General features: G+C 32.6%; 2 protein-coding genes across 3 annotated transcripts; one reads left to right on the forward strand and one right to left on the reverse strand.

Annotated features, from left to right (window-relative positions):
- The first annotated feature begins 6,268 nt into the window (after positions 1-6,268).
- LOC132049120 (zeatin O-glucosyltransferase-like) lies at positions 6,269-7,876 on the forward strand. Its single transcript, XM_059439788.1, has one exon. The coding sequence runs from the start codon at positions 6,269-6,271 to the stop codon at positions 7,691-7,693; it is 1,425 nt and encodes a 474-aa protein (XP_059295771.1). The 3' UTR covers positions 7,694-7,876.
- Positions 7,877-13,523: 5,647 nt separating this feature from the next.
- On the reverse strand, positions 13,524-23,267 carry LOC132049122 (uncharacterized). Of its 2 annotated transcripts, none has more exons than XM_059439790.1 (5): positions 23,210-23,267; positions 15,670-15,793; positions 15,447-15,578; positions 14,478-14,873; positions 13,524-13,827 (listed from the first exon to the last, which is right to left on the reverse strand). In XM_059439790.1, exons 2-5 carry the CDS (start codon positions 15,789-15,791, stop codon positions 13,689-13,691), a joined length of 789 nt encoding a protein of 262 aa, XP_059295773.1. In that variant the 5' UTR covers positions 15,792-15,793; positions 23,210-23,267; the 3' UTR covers positions 13,524-13,688. The 2 variants fall into 2 exon arrangements, with proteins under 2 accessions (XP_059295773.1, XP_059295772.1); XM_059439789.1 differs by having other exon boundaries at positions 15,664-15,793.
- Positions 23,268-23,551: the final 284 nt, after the last annotated feature.

Raw genomic sequence — 23,551 nt, forward strand, 5'->3', positions numbered from 1 at the left:
AAACCAAAAAAAGAAATAGTAATATACTAATTTGGACATAGACTCGTTGAATCAATTTAAAATTGCGACATAATTAATTAATTGATGTATTTCTCTTGTGATCAAATGCTCCTATTTATCCCGGCTACCATGTTGATGTTAATTGTGTGTAACTATCGCGTTTAGAGCTTAGTTAGCTGTCAAACAGAGCCTACTTTTAGTTACGGTTAACCCCCATTCTATTGCAAATATTAATAACGACATTGATATCACAACTGAAACAAAGAAAAAATGAATTTGACAACAAAAAGCTTTCATAAGTTAATTGCTTATTTAATGTCTTACGTCTATCATGGGATTCTTGTCCCAAGATTTTGCGCAACAAACCGTGGGTACTTCACGTGGTCAACACCAAAAATTCCGATGAAGCACGTGAAATTTATAAGAAGGGTATCTAATGACATTATTAATTAAGTACCCCATTTTAGACTAGTCATTTTCATTTCCATTATTAGCATCTTTACATTTAGCGTCTACCAAAATAGAAATGTATTCGTCGTTTTGTTCTTCTTTTCATTTTAGTTGAAGTCTTCAAATTTTCGTGAAAAGTATAAAAAAATTAAAATCAAGCCAAATACAACTAAACTGTAAGGTAGAGGTAAGTATTGTGTATACACTATCTTTCCCATACCCTAAACGGTAAGGTAGAGAGGTAAATACAAGTAAACTGTAACTTCGTCATTCTCCAAGTAGCATACGCTAATGCGAATATGTGCGAGTCAAATAATTTATTTTATTTTTTTACAATAAACATTACTTATTATTTATAATTAGAAGTGTTGTTATCCGTCTCATCAAAGAAAGTTTTACACGGTTGACGCATTATTCAAATCCATACTATGAACAGAGGCGGATAAAAAAATTTAAGTTTATGAATATATTATGGATTCTAAAAAGGGTAGTTTATTGGACCTCAATAAATTATTTATAAATATTTAATAGATTTTTTTATACAAATACAACATTTTGGCTAAAATTATTCAGTTTTATTAAATCCGTGCTAGAACTCTAGCTCCGTCAATGATTATGAACCATATCTCAAGCTCTATACTATTCTCAACCAAGAGGCTCTAGCATTAGAACGTTAATTATGACGAATATTTTGATGGGACCGTTTAATTACAAATACAGCTGATTGTGAATATTTTTCCTATTAATTTTTTTTTTTCTTTCCGCTCCTTAATACAACATGGAATTGAGATTTTGCTCAAATCTAAATCAATTAACTATTGGAAAGGTTTCGCTGAAAGCACAATGTAATGTGGATGTTGGCAATTGACATGTTGCCAGCTACGGTTGTTATTTAAGACACTTGGTAGGCGTTTGGACATGCGGTTTAAAACCTTGAGATGAAATCAGCGTTTGGACATGCATTCCATGGTTTGAAACCCCAAATCATCCAAAAAGGCATGATTTGGGATTTCAAATATTTTAAATATAAAATTTGACCCATAAATTTATATTTTGTAAAAAGAGACCCATAAGTTGGTAGATATTTTTAATAATTACTCCCACCAACCATTTACCAACCTCATTAACTTCCACCAACCTTTATTTATGTCTACCAACCTCTGTACTATTCATGTTAAATTTTCGTTTTTATTGAACTAAAGTTTGATCAATTGATGTTGTATTTTTTAGAAAGGTTTTCTAGTAACGTATTAATTTTGTTATGAACTATGACTTGTTCATTTGATAAGATTGTATAAGAATTGGGAAAGTTTTGATAGTTTTCACAACTTCTGGGGTTTTTATGTCTATACGAGAAGATACAACTTAAGATATCCAAATTCATGTCCAAACATGATTTGAAACCACGATTTCAAACCATATCCAAACCACTCCTTGTTATGCTAGATTTAAAATTTTAATTGTGGTCCCATGATAAAACTAGATTGATTTGATCAGTATTGGTCAGACCGATCATATCTGTGAATTGTATGAGTAAACCGATTCAACTTATAGCGTCTAATCTGAAATAATAGGAAAAATGAAACTTTTTAACCGTTTAATTAATATTTGGAATTCAGTGACTCGATTAATTCTGATTAGATCGTGTTAGGCAGAGGCCGAACCCGAATTTGAAGCTCATGTATTTGTGTTTGGTACTTTAGTACTTTTGAATTATTGGGTTCTAGATTAATAATCTGTACATATTAAATAAATTATTAATATAAATACGAGATTTGAACCAAAATTACTAAGTTTTGTCAAATCCGCTTATATTTCTACACTTCACCTCCACCCCTAGTGTTAGGCTCTTAAAACACTCCCTATTAGAAAATTTTCCATTCTCTAGATTCAAACTTGAGATTGCGGATTAGTTTTTCTCTCCCTAGAGTGGTCTTCTCTCCCTAGAGTGGTCCAACTTTCAGACAATGAACTAGTCATTGCATTGGGGTTTAAAACATGATTCTTTTTATCCTCATTCACATGCTCGACCACATCGTAAAGACCAAGTCGCCATTCAAGATACATTGAATATTGCAATTTGCAAGTGTTGGGTCATGAGTCTAATACTTTATCGGGAAAATGACATAATAATATCTATTTAAGACTCTATATTACAAAATATAAGTATACTTTTTCTTATTTACAAAACATACCAACTTAATTACAAAACATAACGAATTTGCAAAAATAAAAAACCCACCCTTCCCCACTTTTTCTCGTTCTCTGTATTAATAGATCCCCTACCCTACCCCTTTTTTCCAATTCTTTGTTTCATACACATCCAAAAACCCACCCTTCTCGTTTCACACAGATCCCCACCCTTTCCCCCTTTTCCCTATTCTCCATATCATACAGATCTCCACCCCACCCCACCCACTTTTTCCTATTCTTTGTTTCTTACAGATCCACATCCTTCCCTTAAAACATGGGAGGTGATTTTGATAGATGGGCACGTGAATTTTTCTCTATCGCTTCGGGAAAGGATCAATGATCCGTGTTTTTCAACTGTGAGAATTTGGTGAGAATTTGCAGCGACGGTAATTTGACAAAATTGTGAAATTGGTATTTTTTTTTCCAGATCTGCAGTTTTCTAGATCCGTGTTCTTCAACTGGTGTGAAGCAAAAAAACAGGAAATTTGTGCTAAACAAAGAATTGAAAAAAGGGATTTGTATGATACGGAGAATAGGGAAAAGGGGGGTCTGTATGATACGGAGATTCAAATTTGTATTAAAATTGTATGATAATTGTATGCCGAGTTTATATGAAAATTTTATATTAAGTTTTCTACGTTGTTGTTGTTGTTGTATTTAATTCGTATGAATATTGTATGAATGTTGAATACAATGTTATTATAGTTGTTTAAATTTCCAAAAAGCTAACATGAACTTTATATAAATTTACACAGTTATATACATATTTCATACTGTTTTCATACATTTTTCATATAAAAACAAATGTGAGAATTCTAAGCCTTGAGTGAGATATACATATTTCATACCATTTTCATACATAAAGTTTTGAGCATAATTTTAAAGCCTTGAGCGAGATATACACATTTCATACAGTTTTCATACACAAAAAATTGAGCGAAGATTTTAAGCCTTGAGTGAAAATTTTCGTATATGTTTTGTAAGAAATCTATAGTTATATTTTATAAACTGGAAAATATCGTTATATTTTGTAAATATATCCTATTCTTACGTGTATATATATGTTATTCTCCCTACTTTATCGTCCATGTTTCTTACTTTATACTTCCTCCGGATAAAATAAAATAAAAAAAAGTGTTCACTTAATCATTTACATAACCCTTAAGAAAATATTAACTCTTAGATAAAAATAGGTGATTTGATTAAACTGCCCTTAATTAAATAAATATTGAAATTTGTTCACATAACACTTAATAGGAGAAAATTTGAAAAAATCAGGTTAATTCTTTCTTGATTTGATAAGTGGACATTCTTTTTTACTCAAAAAAAAAAATGTTACGTGAACACTCTTTTTGATTCGAGAGTACTAATTTGCTAAAAGGTGATTAATTTACGAGGTCGGCATATCACATGCAAATTCTTCAAACGTATGCATACAATAAATACTAACCTAAAAGCTGTTATCCAACTTCACTTAATTTGATATTCTCGAAATTATGGGCTAATCTTCACATTTATTAAGGGAAAGTCACACAAATACAAACTTTTTAAATAGGTATTTAAAGAAGTTACAGCTACTTTTAAAAAAATTACGTAAATACAATTTATACTAATTTTTAACCTTTTTATTACATTTTGTACTATCTTTCATATCCCTTAAATATCTCTATGAAATGCATTAAAATGGAAAACTTGACTTTCCTAAAATTTCTAGGCATAATACATAAACAGACCCTTAAACTTGGTCTCAGCTGGCAAGTATGTCCTCCAATTTGGGGTGTGCACAAGTGACACCTCAACTTGTCTAGACTGTTGAACATGTGAACACAAATGCTGACGTGGCATTGATGTGGCACATAAATTTTGGAGGGCCACGCTTGCGACGTAAGCATTTGTGTTTACGTGTTCAATTTTATACAAGTTGATGTGTCTACTTGTGCACACCCAAAGTTGGAGGGCATACTTGGCAGCTGAGGCCAAGTTTAAGGGTCTGTTTATGTATTATGCTAAAATTCTAAAGGAATCCCACTCAAATAGGAATCTAAATTAATAACTGACACTCCCATCCCATAAAACATGGCTTCCTTTCTGCCATCACATATTTATTCTTCAATTTTTTTTCTCTTTCATAAATAGAAAAATTAACTCAATGTAAATTTAAATGTGTATATTTTATAAAATATACTGTATATTATATAAAATATACACATTTAAATTTATCTGATTTTTATGAAAAAAATTAACTCAATGTAAATTCATATGATTATTGTAGTTTGCTTGTTCAACTTATCTAAGATATGAATACAATAATGTATGTGCTCTATTATACTGTATATTATATAAAATATACACATTTAAATTTATCTGATTTTTATGAAAAAAATTAACTCAATGCAAATTCATATGATTTTTGTATTCTGCTTGTTCAATTTATCTAAGATATGAATACAATAATATATAACACTTTTGTGTAATATACATAAAAATAATATTATATTTAGTATATGATAGTTAATATACATAACAAATCATATTATATATAGTATATAATAGTGAAATATATGTAATATATAAGTAAAATTATATATATACTTGTTCAAAGAATTGTAGTATAATATATATCATATAATCAATATTTAAACTATCTGCTGAGTATGTGATGGAGACTTTTTGAAAAGTAATTAATGTGTTTTAATAAATATTTAATTTTGTTATCACTAATATAGGAAATTCCTTATTTTTAGCCTTTTATTTATAGCACTATTCTTGAATTATGGTATAAAATCATATAATACCCTATATACATATCAGGTATATATTGTAGATTATGTAATATGATAAATACTTGTAGATCATGAAATATGCTACTCATTTGCTAGTATTGATGTAACTTCCCCTATTAATTAATCTCCAAAGACTTGGGGTATTTTTTCACGCTTGTGAGGTGCGCCAGGCCTAAGTTGTAGTACTTACAACACCTAAACGGTGCGCGAAGGTTCAAGTCTATCTTGACGGACCTTCCCCTGAGGAAATTGAGTTAATTTATACAAGTTAATGATTTACGTATCAAATACAACAACAATTATATTGTTTCTCAATACTAAACAAATTGAAATAGACTATATGAACTCCCACTGATCATGTTTCTCCATTTAAATCCTAATTATTGATCGACTGATATGATAGGCATTGTAATTCCAAGAACTTTACATATTGAAGTAGAGGAACATGTATTACACCTGAAAGATGACCTTCCCCCTTAAATTCACCATCCCACCAAGCTCCCCACTAATAGTTAATTAAGTGACGCACGAAAGTCCAAGTAACAAGCTACAGTATTGATGGACCTTTGCCTAAAAACATTGAATTAATATATACCATGTGAGCGAATGATCCACGTGTCAAATAAATCATAAATTATAGGCAGACTTAATAGGCAATGCAATTCCATGAACTTTGTTGAATTAAAAGGAACATGTGTCACACATAAAAAATGACTTTACCCCCTTCCCCACTCCCCACCCCACCCCATCCAAACCACAAATCCAAATTTCCCATTTATCATCCTATAAATATGAAGCTTCCCTAGTCCAAAAGACCTCAATCCATATACTGTTCCAACACAATGGCCCCTAGTTGCAACCATAACCAAAACCGTGTCCAAAATGGTCATCAATTGCCACAAGAAGTAGTAGTTGTGGTAGTTCCATTTCCAGCACACGGTCACTTGAATCAACTTCTTCATTTTTCTCGTCTAATCTCATCATATAATATACCAGTCCATTATGTTACCACCACAACTCATAGTCGTCAAGTCAATTTCCGAGTTCATGGTTTTAAATCAACAAACAATATTCATTTTCACGAATTTTCAACCCCAGTTTCTAACTCTCCTCCTATTAACCCAAATTCCATAACCAAATACCCTTCACATCTTCAACTTGCTTCCCAAATTTCCACTAACCTTCGCAAGCCTGTTGCTAATATTTTAGACTCTCTTTCACATAAAAACCGGAGAATTATTATCATCTATGACTCGTTAATGGGATCCGTTGTTCAAGATTATCTCGACATTCCAAATGCAGAAGCCTACACTTTCCATAGTGTTTCGGCTTTTACTATATTTATGTACGTGTGGGAAAATATGGGAAGGCCTTTTGCTATCGACACGGATATGATAAAAGACCTACCTTCAAATGAAGGTTGTTTCAGTCCTGAGTTTGAGAAATTTGTCAAATCCGAACATGAGTATAGTAAGTTTAGTTCTGGCAAGATTTATAACACGTCAAGAGTTTTTGAAGGTCCTTTTCTTGATTATCTCTCCAAGGAACAAATCAATAAAGGCAAAAAGCAGTGGGCTCTTGGCCCATTTAATCCAGTTTCCATCTCAGGGTCCATCCAACCAAGACACAAGTCATTGACTTGGTTAGACAAACAAGGACCAAAGTCAGTGATTTTTGTGTCATTTGGAACCACAACTTCATTCTCTGATGAACAGATCAAGGAAATTGCAATTGGGTTGGAACAAAGCCAACAAAAGTTCATTTGGGTACTGAGAGATGCGGATAAAGAGAACGTTTTCTCAAAAGATTTCACGAAAAAAATTGAATTGCCAAAAGGGTTCGAAGAGAGAGTGAAAGAAAATGGACTAGTGGTAAGAGATTGGGCCCCTCAATTAGAAATCTTGGCCCATACTTCAACCGGAGGTTTTTTGAGTCACTGTGGATGGAATTCTTGCATGGAGAGTATTTCGATGGGAGTTCCTTTAGTAGCATGGCCAATGCATTCGGATCAGCCCAGGAACACGGTACTCATAACGAAAATACTAAAAGTAGGGTCAGTTATTAAGGATTGGGCTCGACGAGACGAGTTGGTGAAGTCCAGTAAGATTGAAAAAGTTGTGAGAATTTTAATGGCATCAGAAGAAGGAGAAGAAATAAGAAAGAGAGCAGAAGAATTGAGTTTTGGTGTGAAGAAAGCTGTGGGAGAAGGTGGTGTCACAAAAGATGAGTTTGATTCTTTCATTGCTCATATTACTAGAGGAATTTGATATATTTTCATCATATTTTAATGATCATCAGTGATGTAAATCTGATAGTTTTGGTCTAACATGAATTTGTTGTGATTTTAGTCGCGTATCCAGGATTTTCTATTTCAGTGGTGTTAATATATTTGAAGAAGTGTCAATTTTTATTTGTATACCTAATATTATCTATTAAAATATTTCGACGAAGCGGTGCATGTTCGGTGATACCGCTTAGGGCAAGGTATATCGAAGAAGTGAAATGAATAAATCATTATGCTAACAAGCAGTGTCATTTTGTATATTTACACTCAATATTTTCATTTTACTTATCATTTATATATACATATCTAGTAAAATATTTCGACGAAGTGGTGTTCTGTGACACTATTTGGGACCAGGTACTATATCCGTCCTTGTGTTTGGTGTGATGGTCAAGGGTTCAAAGTTTGAAAAGTCTCTTATAAAAAGGTATGGTAGAAACTATAAAGCATATAATAGAGACCTAATGTGGTCCTGATCTTCCCTAAATCTGAAACCCTGCCGACAACAGAGGCTTAGTGTACCGAGCTATTCCTACATTGTTATCTTGAAAAATCTTCTAGCATTTGAAACATATATGTTCAAGGAGGTAGCTAGCTATATCCTTTGATCATGTACGCAGACATGGCTATGTATAATACCACGTCAGTCGTCTATGAACAATGTTATGAAACTCCATGATTACAATGAAATTTTTTTGCTAGGCCAAATTAATTAGATTTAGCAAAAAATTTAAGCAAGGACCTAGTCTAAAGTTCATAAGATCTACATTATTATTCAACATTACTCTCCCCTAAATAAATATCATTTCATTCTACTGTATATATAAAAAAGATATTACTGCGTAGAAAACTAGGTAAAGATACGTTAGCTGTGACAAGATCCGAATTAGCGGATCATTGACTTGAAATTTACTTCTTATTGCAATAAGTTAAAATAATAACAATGCCATACGTTGGAACTTTAATTTCTAACACACTTTCAAAATATAGGAAAAATGCAGCCTTTTAATTTCGTAACTTAAATTTCGTACAAATTTTGAGGATACCTTTTTCTTTAATCAAAAGAAACTGTAGTGTATAAAATATTTTTTTCGTAAGCAACATATATAGATCCCATACAATATGATAATCATCTTTCACATAATTTAGCTAATATAAGATCTCAACATCCCAAACATATAAACAGATAGCTGCAGATTTTAATCAACTCAAGTACAAACCACAAAATAAACCCTTCTATAACAAAGATCATCGATGTCCCAAATTTTTTATATTATAGAGTTTAATTTTTTTTTTTTTTTTTTCTATACACCTATAACAAAGATTTGCCATTAAAATAATATGTGGCTGTTATAGGCAAAAAAGATGCATAAAACCTATGCTTTTTATTTTTAATGTTGTAAAAAATAACAAATTATTTAAAATTTAAATCTCAAAGATATGAATACTTCACTAACTAAACATTTAAGAAAGTTAATACAATTTCAATAAATTCATAACTGAATGTATAAAGTTTTAAGCTCTAAGACAAGACATTTTAAATCTATAGAAATATAGTATATTAAAATATCAAATTAAATATTTTTCCATGAAGATCTTTTATTTATTGTAATAAAACAATGATATTCATATGTCTATTAAATAAAGTCATAGAAGACAATGATATTCTAAGATTACAAATATGTATTCATATGTAATATTCTAATTATAAATATAGTATATTAAAGTATCAAATTAACTATTTGATCAAAATCTATACACTTATTATTGATAACCATATATATTCTATTTTTTATAAAGATAATTAACTACTATATTACTTAAAAAGCAGATTTTTATATTACGTTATATAGGGGGTAATTTTACAAAGAGCGTATTATGATCAATAAAGTTGGCGTTACCGCTATAAGTAAAATGTCGTTATAGAGAAGTGGATTTGGGCAAATATAACATAAAAGATCGGTTAGAAAAATCTCACCAAGAGTAGAGAGGACAAGTATACCTTGACGCGTTATAAATTTTTCCATTGTATATCCTAGTTGCAAATTTTCAAAAACAACCCTGGTGCATTTTATGGTAGAGTAAGTTTCATGTATTATAAATATATTTATAACATCAATCTACTTATAAGATAATTATGGTAAAACCTTACTCGAGCTTGATGTTTACAACGGATCGTTAAATGCATGACACATATTTACATCAAATAGTTAAATGCATGACACATATTTACACATACACTTCTAAATTTTCGGTAGTAAATTATTGTTGTTTGGAGTAGATAAGTTTTTACCGCATTGAACTTTATAACATTGCTAGCCCAATAAAAGTAATAATTAACTTACTAGGAGTATATAATAAGTTAAATTACATTAATCTGTGAAAGAAATTGCATCTTTCTCTCCCTCCTTTTCACTCTAATCCATCATGGAGCTTCGGGTTCAATAAAATTCAATTATTTAGTTATGTTTATCTAAAATTCATAACTCGTTAATTTAAAATTTAATTCGGTACGAAAGTTATGAACGAATTTAATGCAGTTGCCCCACATATGGGCAATATGCTTCTATAATGATTACACCCCTACCTTTGGAAAAGCCAAAAGGCTTACAATTGCTGATTTAGAAGGTTTCTGATACACTTTGCCAAAATTGGCTGTGACACCTAAAATAGAATCCGTACAGTTATGAAGAGATCATTACCTTTGGAAAAGCCAAAAGGCCACAACGGCAGCTTTTAAAAGGTTTCTTCTACAGTTTCTAAATTTAGCTTTGATATCAAAAATAGAATTCATATATTCATCATCATACCTTTTCTGTTTCGCTTATCCTTATTGGCCATTTTCACATTAAATCCTATTCAGATTTAAATTTTTACCCCTATTTCGACAATTGTCTGTAATAAGTAAGCTTAATAACTTAACAAATTAGGCATGAAACATGCATGCTTCAACACCACGTGCGGGACTATGCTGAGTATGTTGTTGTTGGTGTACATGCATGCTTCAACAAGTTAATAAATCGCGCATTGAAGCTTAAGGTTCATCACCAACTGCAACAATTTGGTGCTTCCAATTGATGAATGACCCTAATATAATACTATGAGAGAGAATATGTACGTTGTAACAAATTTTACTTTCAATGGAGTCATTTCGATTAGCCTTGTCAGTTGTTATTAAGACAATAAAGATCATTATTTTCCCAATTATTGTTGATTAAATAGGAGTATATTCTTACTTTATTGATTCAAGCACATGCTCACTATTCTAATATAATACTTGTAGTATATAATTAGCTAAAATATTTCACCATCCAAAGTTCCTCTTTAGACAATTTAAAACCACTCAAAGTTTCGTCACATTTGTGCTTTATGTCATGATGTATTTCTGCAGTCTTTTTCTTTTCATTTCTCTCTCTAGTACTTGTAAATTTCAAGTCTTCATGTTTTTAATATTTGTTTAATTTGTAGTTGCGTATAATTCGATTACAAGCCCAACGAGCTCCTCATGCAAATTGCATTCCATATTTAAATACTTTGTTTTCTTGGTATATGAATTTGGGATTTTGAGGCATATGTGAATGGTTTTCCTGGTCAGCATAAGTAGTTGTGTGACCACAATATATTTAACTTTAAAATGTAAAACGTTATCCTAGCTTCTTCTTCTTTTTTTAATTTTTTTCCATTATAGAAATGACAGGGGAAGAGAAAAGGGATAGTGGGAAATCAAATTCACACTGATTGTGTGAAATAGTCATAGTACTACCACTAGATTATGGGTGTCTTGTATAAAGGAAAATGTTTTTTCTAGAAAATAAGTACTACAATTTTTTATTTATATTCTGACATTTGGTAGAAAAAAATAGAATATATTATCTTACGAGCATTTATATATAATTTAAGCAAATATTATGGATTTGGAGATGGGGTGAGGGTGGAGGGGGATGGGGAGAGGGAGGTTGGTGCAGGTGTGCGAGGTGCGGTGAGGGGTTGGAGTGTCAGGGGTGGGGGGTAGACAATTAGTATGGAATCCACTTATTGAACTTGTTTTCTTTTTTCCGTAGTTTAAGAAATTTATTTTCCTAGAAGAAATGTTTTTCAAAATATTTTGACCAATCAAACATGACTTTTTTTTAAAAAAAAAATACACACCCAAGTCTTGATGCTAACGTAAACCTATCTTATTTAGTATGAAATTTGTCAAATGATTCATAGTTTCATTAAGATTGCTAACGGTATCTATTCATGAACCTATCCCCATCTCTTTCTTTCTTGCATCCCATCAATGTCATCTCTAGTTGCTATCAGTACTGCAGCTATACCATACTTATCTGATCATATAAAAGATCTTGTTCGCAAGAAAAAATTTCATATTGTGTTAATTACTTCAATAATCAATAGCAAATTCAAAATTTATAAGTCAGTGGGTTATTCCGCTCTTTATATGTAGGATTTTCGTTTTGGTCAATATGGTTGTTTCTCCAACTGATTTTCTTACCTCTACTGCTGAAAATTCGTTTTTAATTCAATCCACAAATTTGGAACACACCAAGTACTACATACAAACTTCATTTTCGAACTGTTAAAAAGGTTACTTGTCAATTCATGCTTTTACAGTTAATAAAGACTACTACTATGCTATGTTGATTGCCTTTTATCCCATGGTCATCCAATTAATGATCATGAACTTGCTTGTATTGGAGATCTTATCTTAGATTCATTCGTGATTATACTACATCAATCTATCTGTTTTTTGACCCTACACAGCTATTCTCTGCTTTCTTTTTTTAATGATGGTAGTATCTGGCCAGCTTGCGTAGACGCTTCGTTTATTTTACTGAATAGAAAGCATTTTTTGTCGAAAGAAATTCAAGAAAAATAGTTTAAGAGAGTAGTAATTCGTGTTTGATCAAATCAATTACAACTTCTGTAGATAATCGAGAAAGAGTGTGTATTTGGTCAATCCTTCCAAGAAAGAATTGACGTGTCAAATCACAATAAAAGTGTGGAAAAATTCACTTTGCAATTATTATTATTTAAATAGATAAATGATTTAGAATTTTTATCTCGGGAAGACTTCAAGTAAGTTTTCAATTTTATTTAATTACAATGTAAAAATTTGAAACACAAAATAGAGAGGGAGATACTTCCTTGTGAAGGAGCATGATTGTGCTTGCACATTTTGCTGCTCTTAAAATCATTGCTCACACCAATCTATCTTTAAGTGAATTGCATATGAAAAATATTGTATGTGCTGCTGTAGTAATCACTGTAAAGGCAGAAAGAGAGAAGGAAAATCACCATGATAAAAGCCAAGAGTCTCACAAGATTAAACTCCCGCATGCGCGGGTCCGGGCCGACATGGATCAAGAAGGAAAATCAACATGGATCATTCATTCCTTTCTCCCCTTAAGCAAAGTATTTTTTTTTTTAAAGGCAGATAGAAGAATTGCTTTGATAGAGAAAAAACTAAAGGCAAGAACGGATTGTGCTCCACAATTTGTCAATGAAAATGGAATTCATCCCTGAGAACAATAACCAATTAACCATAGAAGTTTTAGAAGTTGGAAAAGCTGATGAAATTAGTTTCCTCACTCAAAGATAGACAAAACTGTCAACAGACTGATGCAAAGGAGCTAAAAGAGATAGAGCAGCCTATTATCAACCTTCAGCTTTTACAAGAAAATAAAACACTGTTATAACTCATCTTAACAGGTAGATCAGTTTTAACTTAGTAAATTTCACCCTTGCAACACGTACAGTTGGCATATAACATCTATCAACCTTAAGCTTTTACAAGAACTGAAGGCCATGTTATAAGCAGAGAAACGAGGCCCTGTTTCATTAGTCAGATATAGTTATCATCTAAATAATGTGTTGCAATTACACAGTGGTGAAACATCAATCCATAAACTTAAAATTCATAATTGTACCATAGCTCTTTTAAGCAAATGCCAAGATTTGTATCTTGCCCGAAGGGATCATGGGAGAATAGGAAGCTCAACTTTGTTGAATGAGAAAAAGCTCACACGCCCATGCTCAACAAGACAGAATTTCAGCGGAATACCATGAGAATGTCTCTCAAGATCTTCAATCTCTTTTTTGGAAGGTGGATACTCACTGCACAAGAAAAGAGTGGAGGGAATTAGATAGTCCAAGGGTGAGGGATGAAGTGGAAAATATTAATGGTGTGTTTGGTATGGAGTAAAACATTTTCCAGAAAATATTTTTCAATTTTTCCATGCTTGGTTGGTCAAAATGTTTTGAACTCTTATGAAAACAATCCTTAAAGATGAACAAAATGACTTCCTTAGTGCAAGTGAGGAAACAAGTTCCATAAGTGACAATCCAAGTTCGTCGTCTCCTCCCACCCACCCAACCCTTGACCATCCCACCCCCCGCCACCCCATGCTAGACTACATATAGATCTCTTGGGATAATATACTTTTGCTTACTTACCAAAAACTTGAAAATAAGTAAGAAACTCACTTGTTTTCCAAGATTACATTTTCTAGGAAAACATTTTCCAATGAGATCATTTTCCTTCATACCAAACACACTCTGAAGCAACTACTTTTTTCCAGAATATTATCCAATCCGGTAATCCATCTTAGTATTAAAAATTCAGCAATGCTCACCCACAGAAATGCTAAACTAGTTATTTCAAGTCCCTATAATCAGCTAAATAAATACTACAAGGCAATGATTCAACAAATTTTAGTAAGCACTAGGCACCATAATATAATGAACGCATTGACAAGGTACCGTACCTAGCAAGACAAAGTACAAAACAGGGATCACCAGGAGCAGACTTTCTGAATCTGCTATTAGGAGGGTACACGTCAAAGGCCAGTCTCAAGCCAGCAATTTGCATATTACTAAACATTTCAGAGATGACAACATTGTTTCTTGATTCTTCATCTCCACTTTGAGCAGTCTCCGGCAGGTCTTGGTTAATAACACAATTTACTTTTGACCTTCTCACTGACCAAGGTATACCGTGACGCCCGACTATATAACCAAGGGATTTCAAGTGCTTATATGCTTCATAATATTCCAAGGAACATCCATTTTTTCCTTCTGCAACATTGTTGTATATGTGTTCCAGAGAAAGGGGCGTGTCATCTTTACTGAAGAGATGTAAAGCCCCAATTTCGGCAAGATATCTACATGGAAAATAAAATTTTCATATCAATTCCTAATACAAATAAACGTGTCAGATGAAAAAAACTTACCTTTAAATACTTGTTATCAGTCTCTTCATACAATTTCGATTTGGTTTTACTCTCTTTTTTCATCCAGACTAATTTTTCTAACATGTTGAAGCAGCAGGCAAGTGTGCAACTAAAGTTCCCAAGCGTAACCGGAGGGGTAATGAAAATATCATAGGAGTATCAGACATCTATACCAAAATCAGCTCCCAGAATCACTGACGAGGAAAAGATCAACAGAAATGTATGCCAATTTATTAGCTGAACTATACAATGTTTCCATTTTGCAAACATAAAAGCAAGAGAAATAACACCTCTTTTGAGGTCTTGTTAAGATACTAAATAAGAGTATTTTCATTTTTTTCTCGGCCAAACAGATCTAAAATTTGAATTCTGACCAAATATGCTGAAAACACCCCAGTTCTTATTTTCTCACGGCTTATTCTCAAGTTATGCATGTAATCAAAGTCAGTAGCATTTAACTCTTCAACTATAGGAGATAACAAAAAGAGAATTTTCATCACCTACAAAATCTCTTCAATGAAGCAATATATCTTGCCATTACGAACTATCCCAGTAGTTGTCCACAATCCACCCTTCCTCTCCACGACCTCAGCCATTCCTAATGGATCAAGCCATCGTGATCTTGAAATATCTTTCCTGAAGAAAAAGATGCTTGCCTATTCACATTCCTAAATATTTTGCAAAATTATTTTAATAATTTATCTACATAATGAGATGAAACCTGAACTGCAACTTGGGTATATCACTGGATGCATATGCACAGCAAGGGTCATCATCATCAGGATCCTCGCCATAGCCGTCAGAATCACTAGTTCCTTCTGAAAAACTTGTCCACTTATCAGCTTCCATAGCTGTAGTGAATAGCAAAGTACCAGAAAAATTAAAAGTTTAGCCATCTTAGCGAGTAGAGACACTAAAAGTTGATTATTAAAGGAGAAGCTAATTGTAAGTTCAATTCATTACAATGTAAAAAACTGCACTAATCTCGTGAATTAACAAGTAAAAGTTATACCAAAAATATGGCACAGTTGATGATTAAGCATATTCCCTAAGAAATAAAAAGTTACTCACTTCAACAATAGATTGCGAAATTCGAAATGAAGTAATATGTTTAAATTTCTTTTAATCAAAATAAAAAGTATATAAAAATGTAACACGGCTAAGAAATCGATATTGGGCAAAGAGGTAACGATTGTCCAAGATAAATAACTCATTACTATAATCAATCAAGAAAATAGGTTTGCTAGAACACGTAAAATTGAATCAACAGTATACCAAACATATAGAGAAAAGAATACAGAGGAAATTAACCCATCAACATATTCTTTTTCAAAAGGCCAATTTCAGATTTGAAAACCAAACATATAGAGAAAAGAATAGCTTAACCTAGGAAGCAACTGAGACTTACCTATGCTCCAAATACAAGAAGGAATCACTGAGAACTTTGGGCAAATGGGTTTAGTTGGGCTTTGACGGGTTGAACGGGTCAAATGCCTTTGGGTTGAATTAGTCACTCCTAATTTTTCGACTCTTTAAGGACTCGATAATCACTACTTATTTACTTCACCTATAAAAAAGGGAAAAGGTATAATATAACCCTCAACTTTGCGATTTAAAGCAGATGAAAACCTTGCAAAAAAAATTGTGGTACAACAAATATACCCTTTTTGCTGACAGAATATTTTTAAAAAACACTAGATGAAGGAATGCCCGAGCACCCAACATGACGATTATGAATGCTACTTCATGTACGAACTATGCAGTAGAACCAATAGGAAAATTCGTTATTCTTATTCTTTTTGGTTGCAGTATAAGGAAAGTGAAAATGTCTAGATGCGTTCGCAACAAAATAATAAAATAATTTTCAACATGTGCCTAAAACAGAGTAGGCAATTTAGCATAGTAGATGGAGAATGGACTCAATATGAGGCTCATAGGAAATATTAATGAGCTACAACTCTGTACAATTATCAGTCAGCACCAAAAGTAACCCACTGCTCTTACAAAAAAAGTAAAGGAGATCAAGAAATAACAGAAACGAAGAAAAGAAGCAAGCTATGCAAGTTCGAAATATTAAAACTGGAGCAGCTTCTAGAATTGTGTTGAGCTTGAGATCAATCTTCTTCGAGTCCGTCAAATGTTTAAATTTAAATTAAAAAATCAACTAAAATGTATAAATTCAGTAAAATAAAATTCGGACTCGATAAAGATTAATAAACCACAAGAATACTGATGTTTCTTGTTCATATAAACTGTATGATAGATTCATTGGCAGTCTGGGCAGGGATATAGGCAGATTACTTTCAATTATATGGCATGGGCTTCAAAGAACTATTTTACTTTTATCTTCTGTGACATGAAAAAGCAATTGTGAATCTTGGATGTTGAATTCATACAACGATACAATATAAGAGCCCAAGTTCGCGCAATGTGTTGTTCGTGTTGCATCAGATGGAAAACGTATCGTCATCTTTTCATTTATCAAATATCATGAGAAACTTGCAATGGATCACCAAATAGACTGATAAATCAGATCAGCCAATTCAAGCACCATACCAAAAACCTGAAGAAAAAAGTATTAATACTTAAAGTTACAAAGCTCAAGATTCAAGAGGAATCAATAGAACTACTCTCGTTGTACATGCGAGTTTAGACAACATATAATCGCACTAAACAACACAAAGTCCCAACTGTGATAAACTGATGAGAATACCTATCTAAGTCATAGATGACATTACGCAATGAGTACAACATACTTCACACTTAGTAGCTATTATATTCAACTCAAACAGAACAAGCTATGTCAACCAAATTTAAACAATCACAGAAATGAATGTAGCGTATCCGAGGGACGATATAGAAATGAATTCAATATATGAAAATACCTGGAAGTAATTTCCAGTCTTCCTAGTGTTGAGCAATACTCTCTTCAATTCTCTGTAAAGTGGGAATTTTCATTACTTCCCTCCAAAATGGATATAAATTAACAGAGGAATTATACTTATATCTCGGCGCATATTACTGTAGTTTTCATTTATTCTCTCTTCGTCCTATTCAGATTTTTTTTTTGCCATTCTTTACTTTTTGCGCATTAGTTTTTTCTCTCTATTTATGACAGAAAATAGATTCATATGCATATGATATCAACGTTTACAGAGATTATTCTTCAGGATGTAGAATACTCGGTCTGAGTCAAAGCATCCGATAATGTTCCAATGTCCTCGATAAAATGGCTTTACATTATGCTGCAAGCAAAAGCAACAATAATACGAATGCAATTGAAAGAAAGATACTTTAATGTTAACTCCACAGGAGACATACTATTCTTTTGGGGTTCATACTAAAGTTAACATGGCATTATATATTTGTATTTACAGGTAAATCCTAGTTATCAGGTTGTTTCAAGATGGATAAATTGACAAAAACAATATGTCCTCAACGTCATTTCATATGAAAACTAATGAATGTAAGAGAAGGTTATGGTTTTAAATTCTATTAGAGAATGTCCATTTATAGATGCTATAGCAGCTAGAATTTAATACTCTTATGCTATTCGATATGAAACCCATGAATTTAAGAAGAGATTTTAGTTAAATTCTACCGAGAACATCGACTGTTGAGGCAAAAAAATTAGCACTTTGCTTACCACATTTTAGTTCCACACTGACATCTGTTTTATTACTTAATCACAAAATGATGCAAAAAAATTCCGAGGAGATATACTAAACATGAAAACATACATACAACATATTTAGCGGCATGCCATAGAAAAACATAAGACCAAAACATCACTATACCAAATAAAGTAGAGTAATTTTCTGGCTGAAACACAAGATACAATTTCTTTTGTAGTTGTAATTTTAATAGTATAGACTGGGAAACCATCAGTAGAGATGAAGTTCATCAACTTAAACAGTGGAACTCTGTTCTTGAAGTTTATTAACTACATAACTTCTATGATGTCTAACTTAAATGCAGGGAGCTAAAACGTTTCGATTACCCAAATAATCATTAGTTTTATTTCAGGCACCAAAAAAGAGCTCTTTAACTGATAACTCTATTCAGCTACAAAATGAGGAATCTCATTAGTACAAAGTAGAAAAAGAACTAAAAGTATGCATACAACATCATTTCACAAGTGGAACTTGTCTGTTTACATGAATATACAAAATCAAGGAGAAAACTATGACAAAAATAGAAGAACTGAGACACATCAAGCAAGCAGCCATTAACAATAAATGGTTGCTACAAATAAAGAAACAATGAAAGCAAACTGAGCAGATCTCAGAAATACAACAGATGCCATAAACAAAGAACTAAAGTTGTACTTTTGAAGTATAATCCATAAGCGAAGCCAGACACAGTAGCAAATGAAATAAAAATACTGAAAAGTGGGAAAAAGAGATTAATGTGGGCTCTAAAATCAGTAGAATATAGGAATCTAAGGGGAAAATGAAGCGAACTCTTGGAATCGAATTAGAAAAGATGAAGCATAGTTAAAAATGTAATGTGTTTTTCAATAATTGAGACTGAAGAGCGGGAAACTGTGAACTTATTCTATGAGGAATTTAGTGTTAGAACCTCTACCTGAATTCTTGTCTGAATTATTGGAATTTGATGATACTCAAAACAGAAACTCGATTTCCATATCCAAAATCTAATAAAGATAAATCTGTTCTATCAATGCGCAACAAAGTATCTCTTGTGAGGTTTTACATCAAAATAAGTACCTGGATTCAATAAGAAAATATACACATGAGATCAATTTAACATTTACTTATAAGAGATTTAAAAAAAAAAAAAAAAAAACACACAGGAAATCAACTCAGCATTACCTCACAAGAAACAAAAAATAACAGAGATATTAAGAAGACGCAAATATGAATCAAACACTGAAAATTAATAATTCCAAACAACCACTGGATTGAAGAGAAAAGCAATATGAAGAAAGTAGAATAGGTGAAATGGAAACAGATGAGCCTCCAAGTAGCTTTTCTTTTATGAGAAAAGTTCTCTATTCTTTTCTTGTGATTGTCGTTCTTTTGTTTTCTCAGCTTTTCATGTAATATTTATCCCCTTTTTATGAAGAACCTAAGTTATACCATGTAATCTCTTTTTTCTAACAGGGCTTAATTAACATCAGAAAGAATAACTACTAAGTAGTAATATATAAGAAACTAATAATTACCACCCTTAAAGTAAATAATTCAGCTGCCCGAAACCAAAATTGGCGTTCTGAGGCAAATCTCAAAACCTAATCTCTTTTCACACACTAACCACCAATATTCTAAACCCTAGTTACAATCCCATCAAGAACCTCATATCATGTGTGAAATTTAACCCAGAAAAGCTACCAAAGGTCACAGCTAAAAACATCAATTTTAAAGTAAGTTTTTACAAAATCATGGGTAAAAATCAGACCTTGATCAAGATGAAGTGTTGTTTAAGCTTTGAAGCCTGGATACAGCTGCCTATCTGAAAGTTAAAGTGCAAAACACTAAATTTCAATATTATCAATTGCATAAATCAGCTGAAATTCTAATACAGCAAGAGCACTTTATTCCGACATAGAGTTTGATTGTGATTCTCATAGACTTATTGGGCTAGGCATAAACAATTAAGAGTGGATTGATTTCTGTACAGCACGGAAGAAAAATGAATGGCCTGCAACTATGCTTCTCGTATGTCCTTTCTTCAACTTAAACAAAAAGAACCAAAACAACTTAAATTTTCCCTTTTCTGTGTGACTACACCCATATTCCCCGATGCCCTTCCCACATCTGCTTGAACAGTATATGAAATACAAAAAGAAAACAAATTGAATAGAGGAATACCCCAAGTTCCCAACATGAACCACAAGGTAAACAAAAACAAATCAAGAAAGGACCCAAGTAGTTGCGAAATAAGTAGACAGAGAACAGCGGATAACAAAAATTCAGCAGTCACCTCACGGAAGAAGAAGAAGGAGGTACGAAGATGGAGCAGAATCAGAAATAAAGACGGAGAAATCGAGAATAGAGAGGAAAGCAGATGAGAACTCGGTTAGGATTTGGATGAAGATGACAGCTGTCCAAGTTATTCACAGGCGTGCAGAGAATAGCGAGTGTAGGCGGGAAATGGAAAAAGAATCTGAAATGACCAAACTACCCTCGGCGGGCAAGCAGACATGACGACCTTGAGGAGCTTTAGGGCTCTTCTGTATATTAGGAATTTAGCCTGTTTTAAATTTAAAAATGTCACGTGGCTTTAAAAGAATAAGTCTACCCATTTTTTTAGTAGACTTATTTCTTTAAAACCACGTGGTAATTTTCTTTCCTAGTGGGTTGGGTCTGGTTCCTTCAAATAAATGGATAGACTTATTTTTTTTAAAGTCGCAGATATATGTTTTTAAACGAACCAGACAAACAACTACGAAAAAAAGTTTTCATGTGGCTTTAAAAAGTAAGTCTACTAAAAATGCCACATGACATTTTTTAATTCAAAAATAAGCTAAAGGATTTTTTATAAAAAAAATTGCAAGCGAAAAGGGTATATTTGCACCATTTGTGTAACGACAGAGGAATATATGAACCACTTTTTTAACGAGTATATCTACTTTATATCGCAAAGTTGAGGGGTATATTTGCACCTTTGTCCAAAAAAAAAAATGATCTAGATGCCATTTTTACTCTGTTAAATTCATGTTTTCAAAAATTGGTAAAAAGCCAATTTATAACTAGTTTTACTTTGTTTGATGCATGAGAACACTTGTAACCTATTTGGCCAAGCTTTTAAGAGGTTAAAAGTGTAAAGTGCTTATTTTAAAAAGGTGAGGTGTTTGGCCAAGATTTTGGGAGAAAATAAGTGATTTTAACTGTAAGCTGCCTTAACTCAAATAGTTATTTGAGCCAGAATGAAAGAGATGGTGTCCAAACGTTCCCTAGCCCGGGTAATTCAGAATGCAAAAACTTCACATTACATTAGAGACCTGGTTCCCCGAACTCTTGCAACAAAAAAAATAAAAACAAGAAGGATCACCTGCACAAACAAGGCGGTTCACCCCACTGAACTGCTTACCAGTCGAGCGTGGGACAGCACTTGTTGCTCTAATTCTCAGGCAGACGCCCTGTATTTCAGCAGTATATTACACCAGTTATCACTACTGATTCGAGATCCAGACCTAGTAAATCTTAAGCAGCCTAAACTCACTTTTCCAATATGCAAGATCATTGGAACAACAACTAAGTTGTCATTGACTGTAAGATTACTATTGCCTACTCATGGCCTAAACTGACTGGAGAATAATGCAAGCTCCATTTTCTATCAAAAACAAATTTAACTTGAACAAAATACTATTTAACTTTCTGAGCAACCTAAACCAATTTTCAACTTTATAGGTCCATTGGAACAAATGCTCAGTAGTGGACTTGTGATCATCAATCAACTAAGGGCTGGCATTGCCATTTAACGGACACACAAACAGGAACATCCAAATATAGGACATGTACAACATTTACTATAATAACCAGGCCGTGTACAACATCACACAAAATAAACCTGATCAAAACCTCACTGAAGCAGAACAAGGCGAATACTAAGAATTCTTTAGCACAGAATCATCACAAATTCTGCTTAAAGAGTGATAAAAATAACATAAAATGAACTAGATACTATTTTTGGTTTTCGGACAAGGAAAAAAGGAAACACCCATTTTAAAAGAGACAGTAGCCGTTAGGGGTGGTGAATATCAAGCAACATTAGATCCTTAATCGCTAGACCAAACTTGATTTGGGAGAACGCACGTACCTATACTTCAAATTAGGAGCAGACCTATTTAATCAACAAAAATGTATCAAAACTCATGTTTTTTTCTACTAACTAATGCCTAAAGAAATTCCAAGTCTAAACATAATGGCAGGGAAAGTAATTACTAAAGGACTGATTTTACTTAATCTTGAAATAATAATGCAGGTAAACTAAATGAAGTCACTGTAAATGAACTATGAGCATTCACATACATATACTAAACAACACAAAACTTAATCTAACATAAACTTCAACTAAACAAAGGACACATGAAGAACAAACATCATACTTTGGCACAAACAATAAAGGGAAGCTGATTTAGCTAGGTAACCCGAACAACATAAGCTAATCTACACGAAAAACAAAAACAAGGAACTGAAAACAGAGAGGAAATTTACTAAAACTTATGATAAGCAGCTAATAATACAAAATCATAATGGACAGAAATAAAAATAAAAATACGGAAATGACAAGAAGATTACCTGTTGTGGAGCAGTCGAAAAGTTTAGGGATTTAGGGCAGCGTTTGGTTGCTGGTTTTTGTGAAAAAATAAAAAGATGGAAGGGGAATTTGGTGTTTAAAAGCTTTGTGGGCCGGGTTATTTTGTATTTGGGCTGGACAAGTTTTGGTCTGTGTAATTGGTGAGAATAGTATAGAGGGCCTGGTCTAGGAGTGTAAATGGCTATGATTGGAATTTAAGGAAAAAGCCAATCGAAACAAATCTTTAAAAAGATTGACATAAATTAATCGTTCAATTAATTAATTAAGCTTCTTGAACTTAACAAAGTAAAATATCTATTTTGCAAATGCAGGCTAATTAAAGC

This window comes from Lycium ferocissimum, chromosome 3 (genome assembly GCF_029784015.1).
Source record: "Lycium ferocissimum isolate CSIRO_LF1 chromosome 3, AGI_CSIRO_Lferr_CH_V1, whole genome shotgun sequence".
Classification (NCBI taxonomy): Eukaryota; Viridiplantae; Streptophyta; class Magnoliopsida; order Solanales; family Solanaceae; genus Lycium; species Lycium ferocissimum.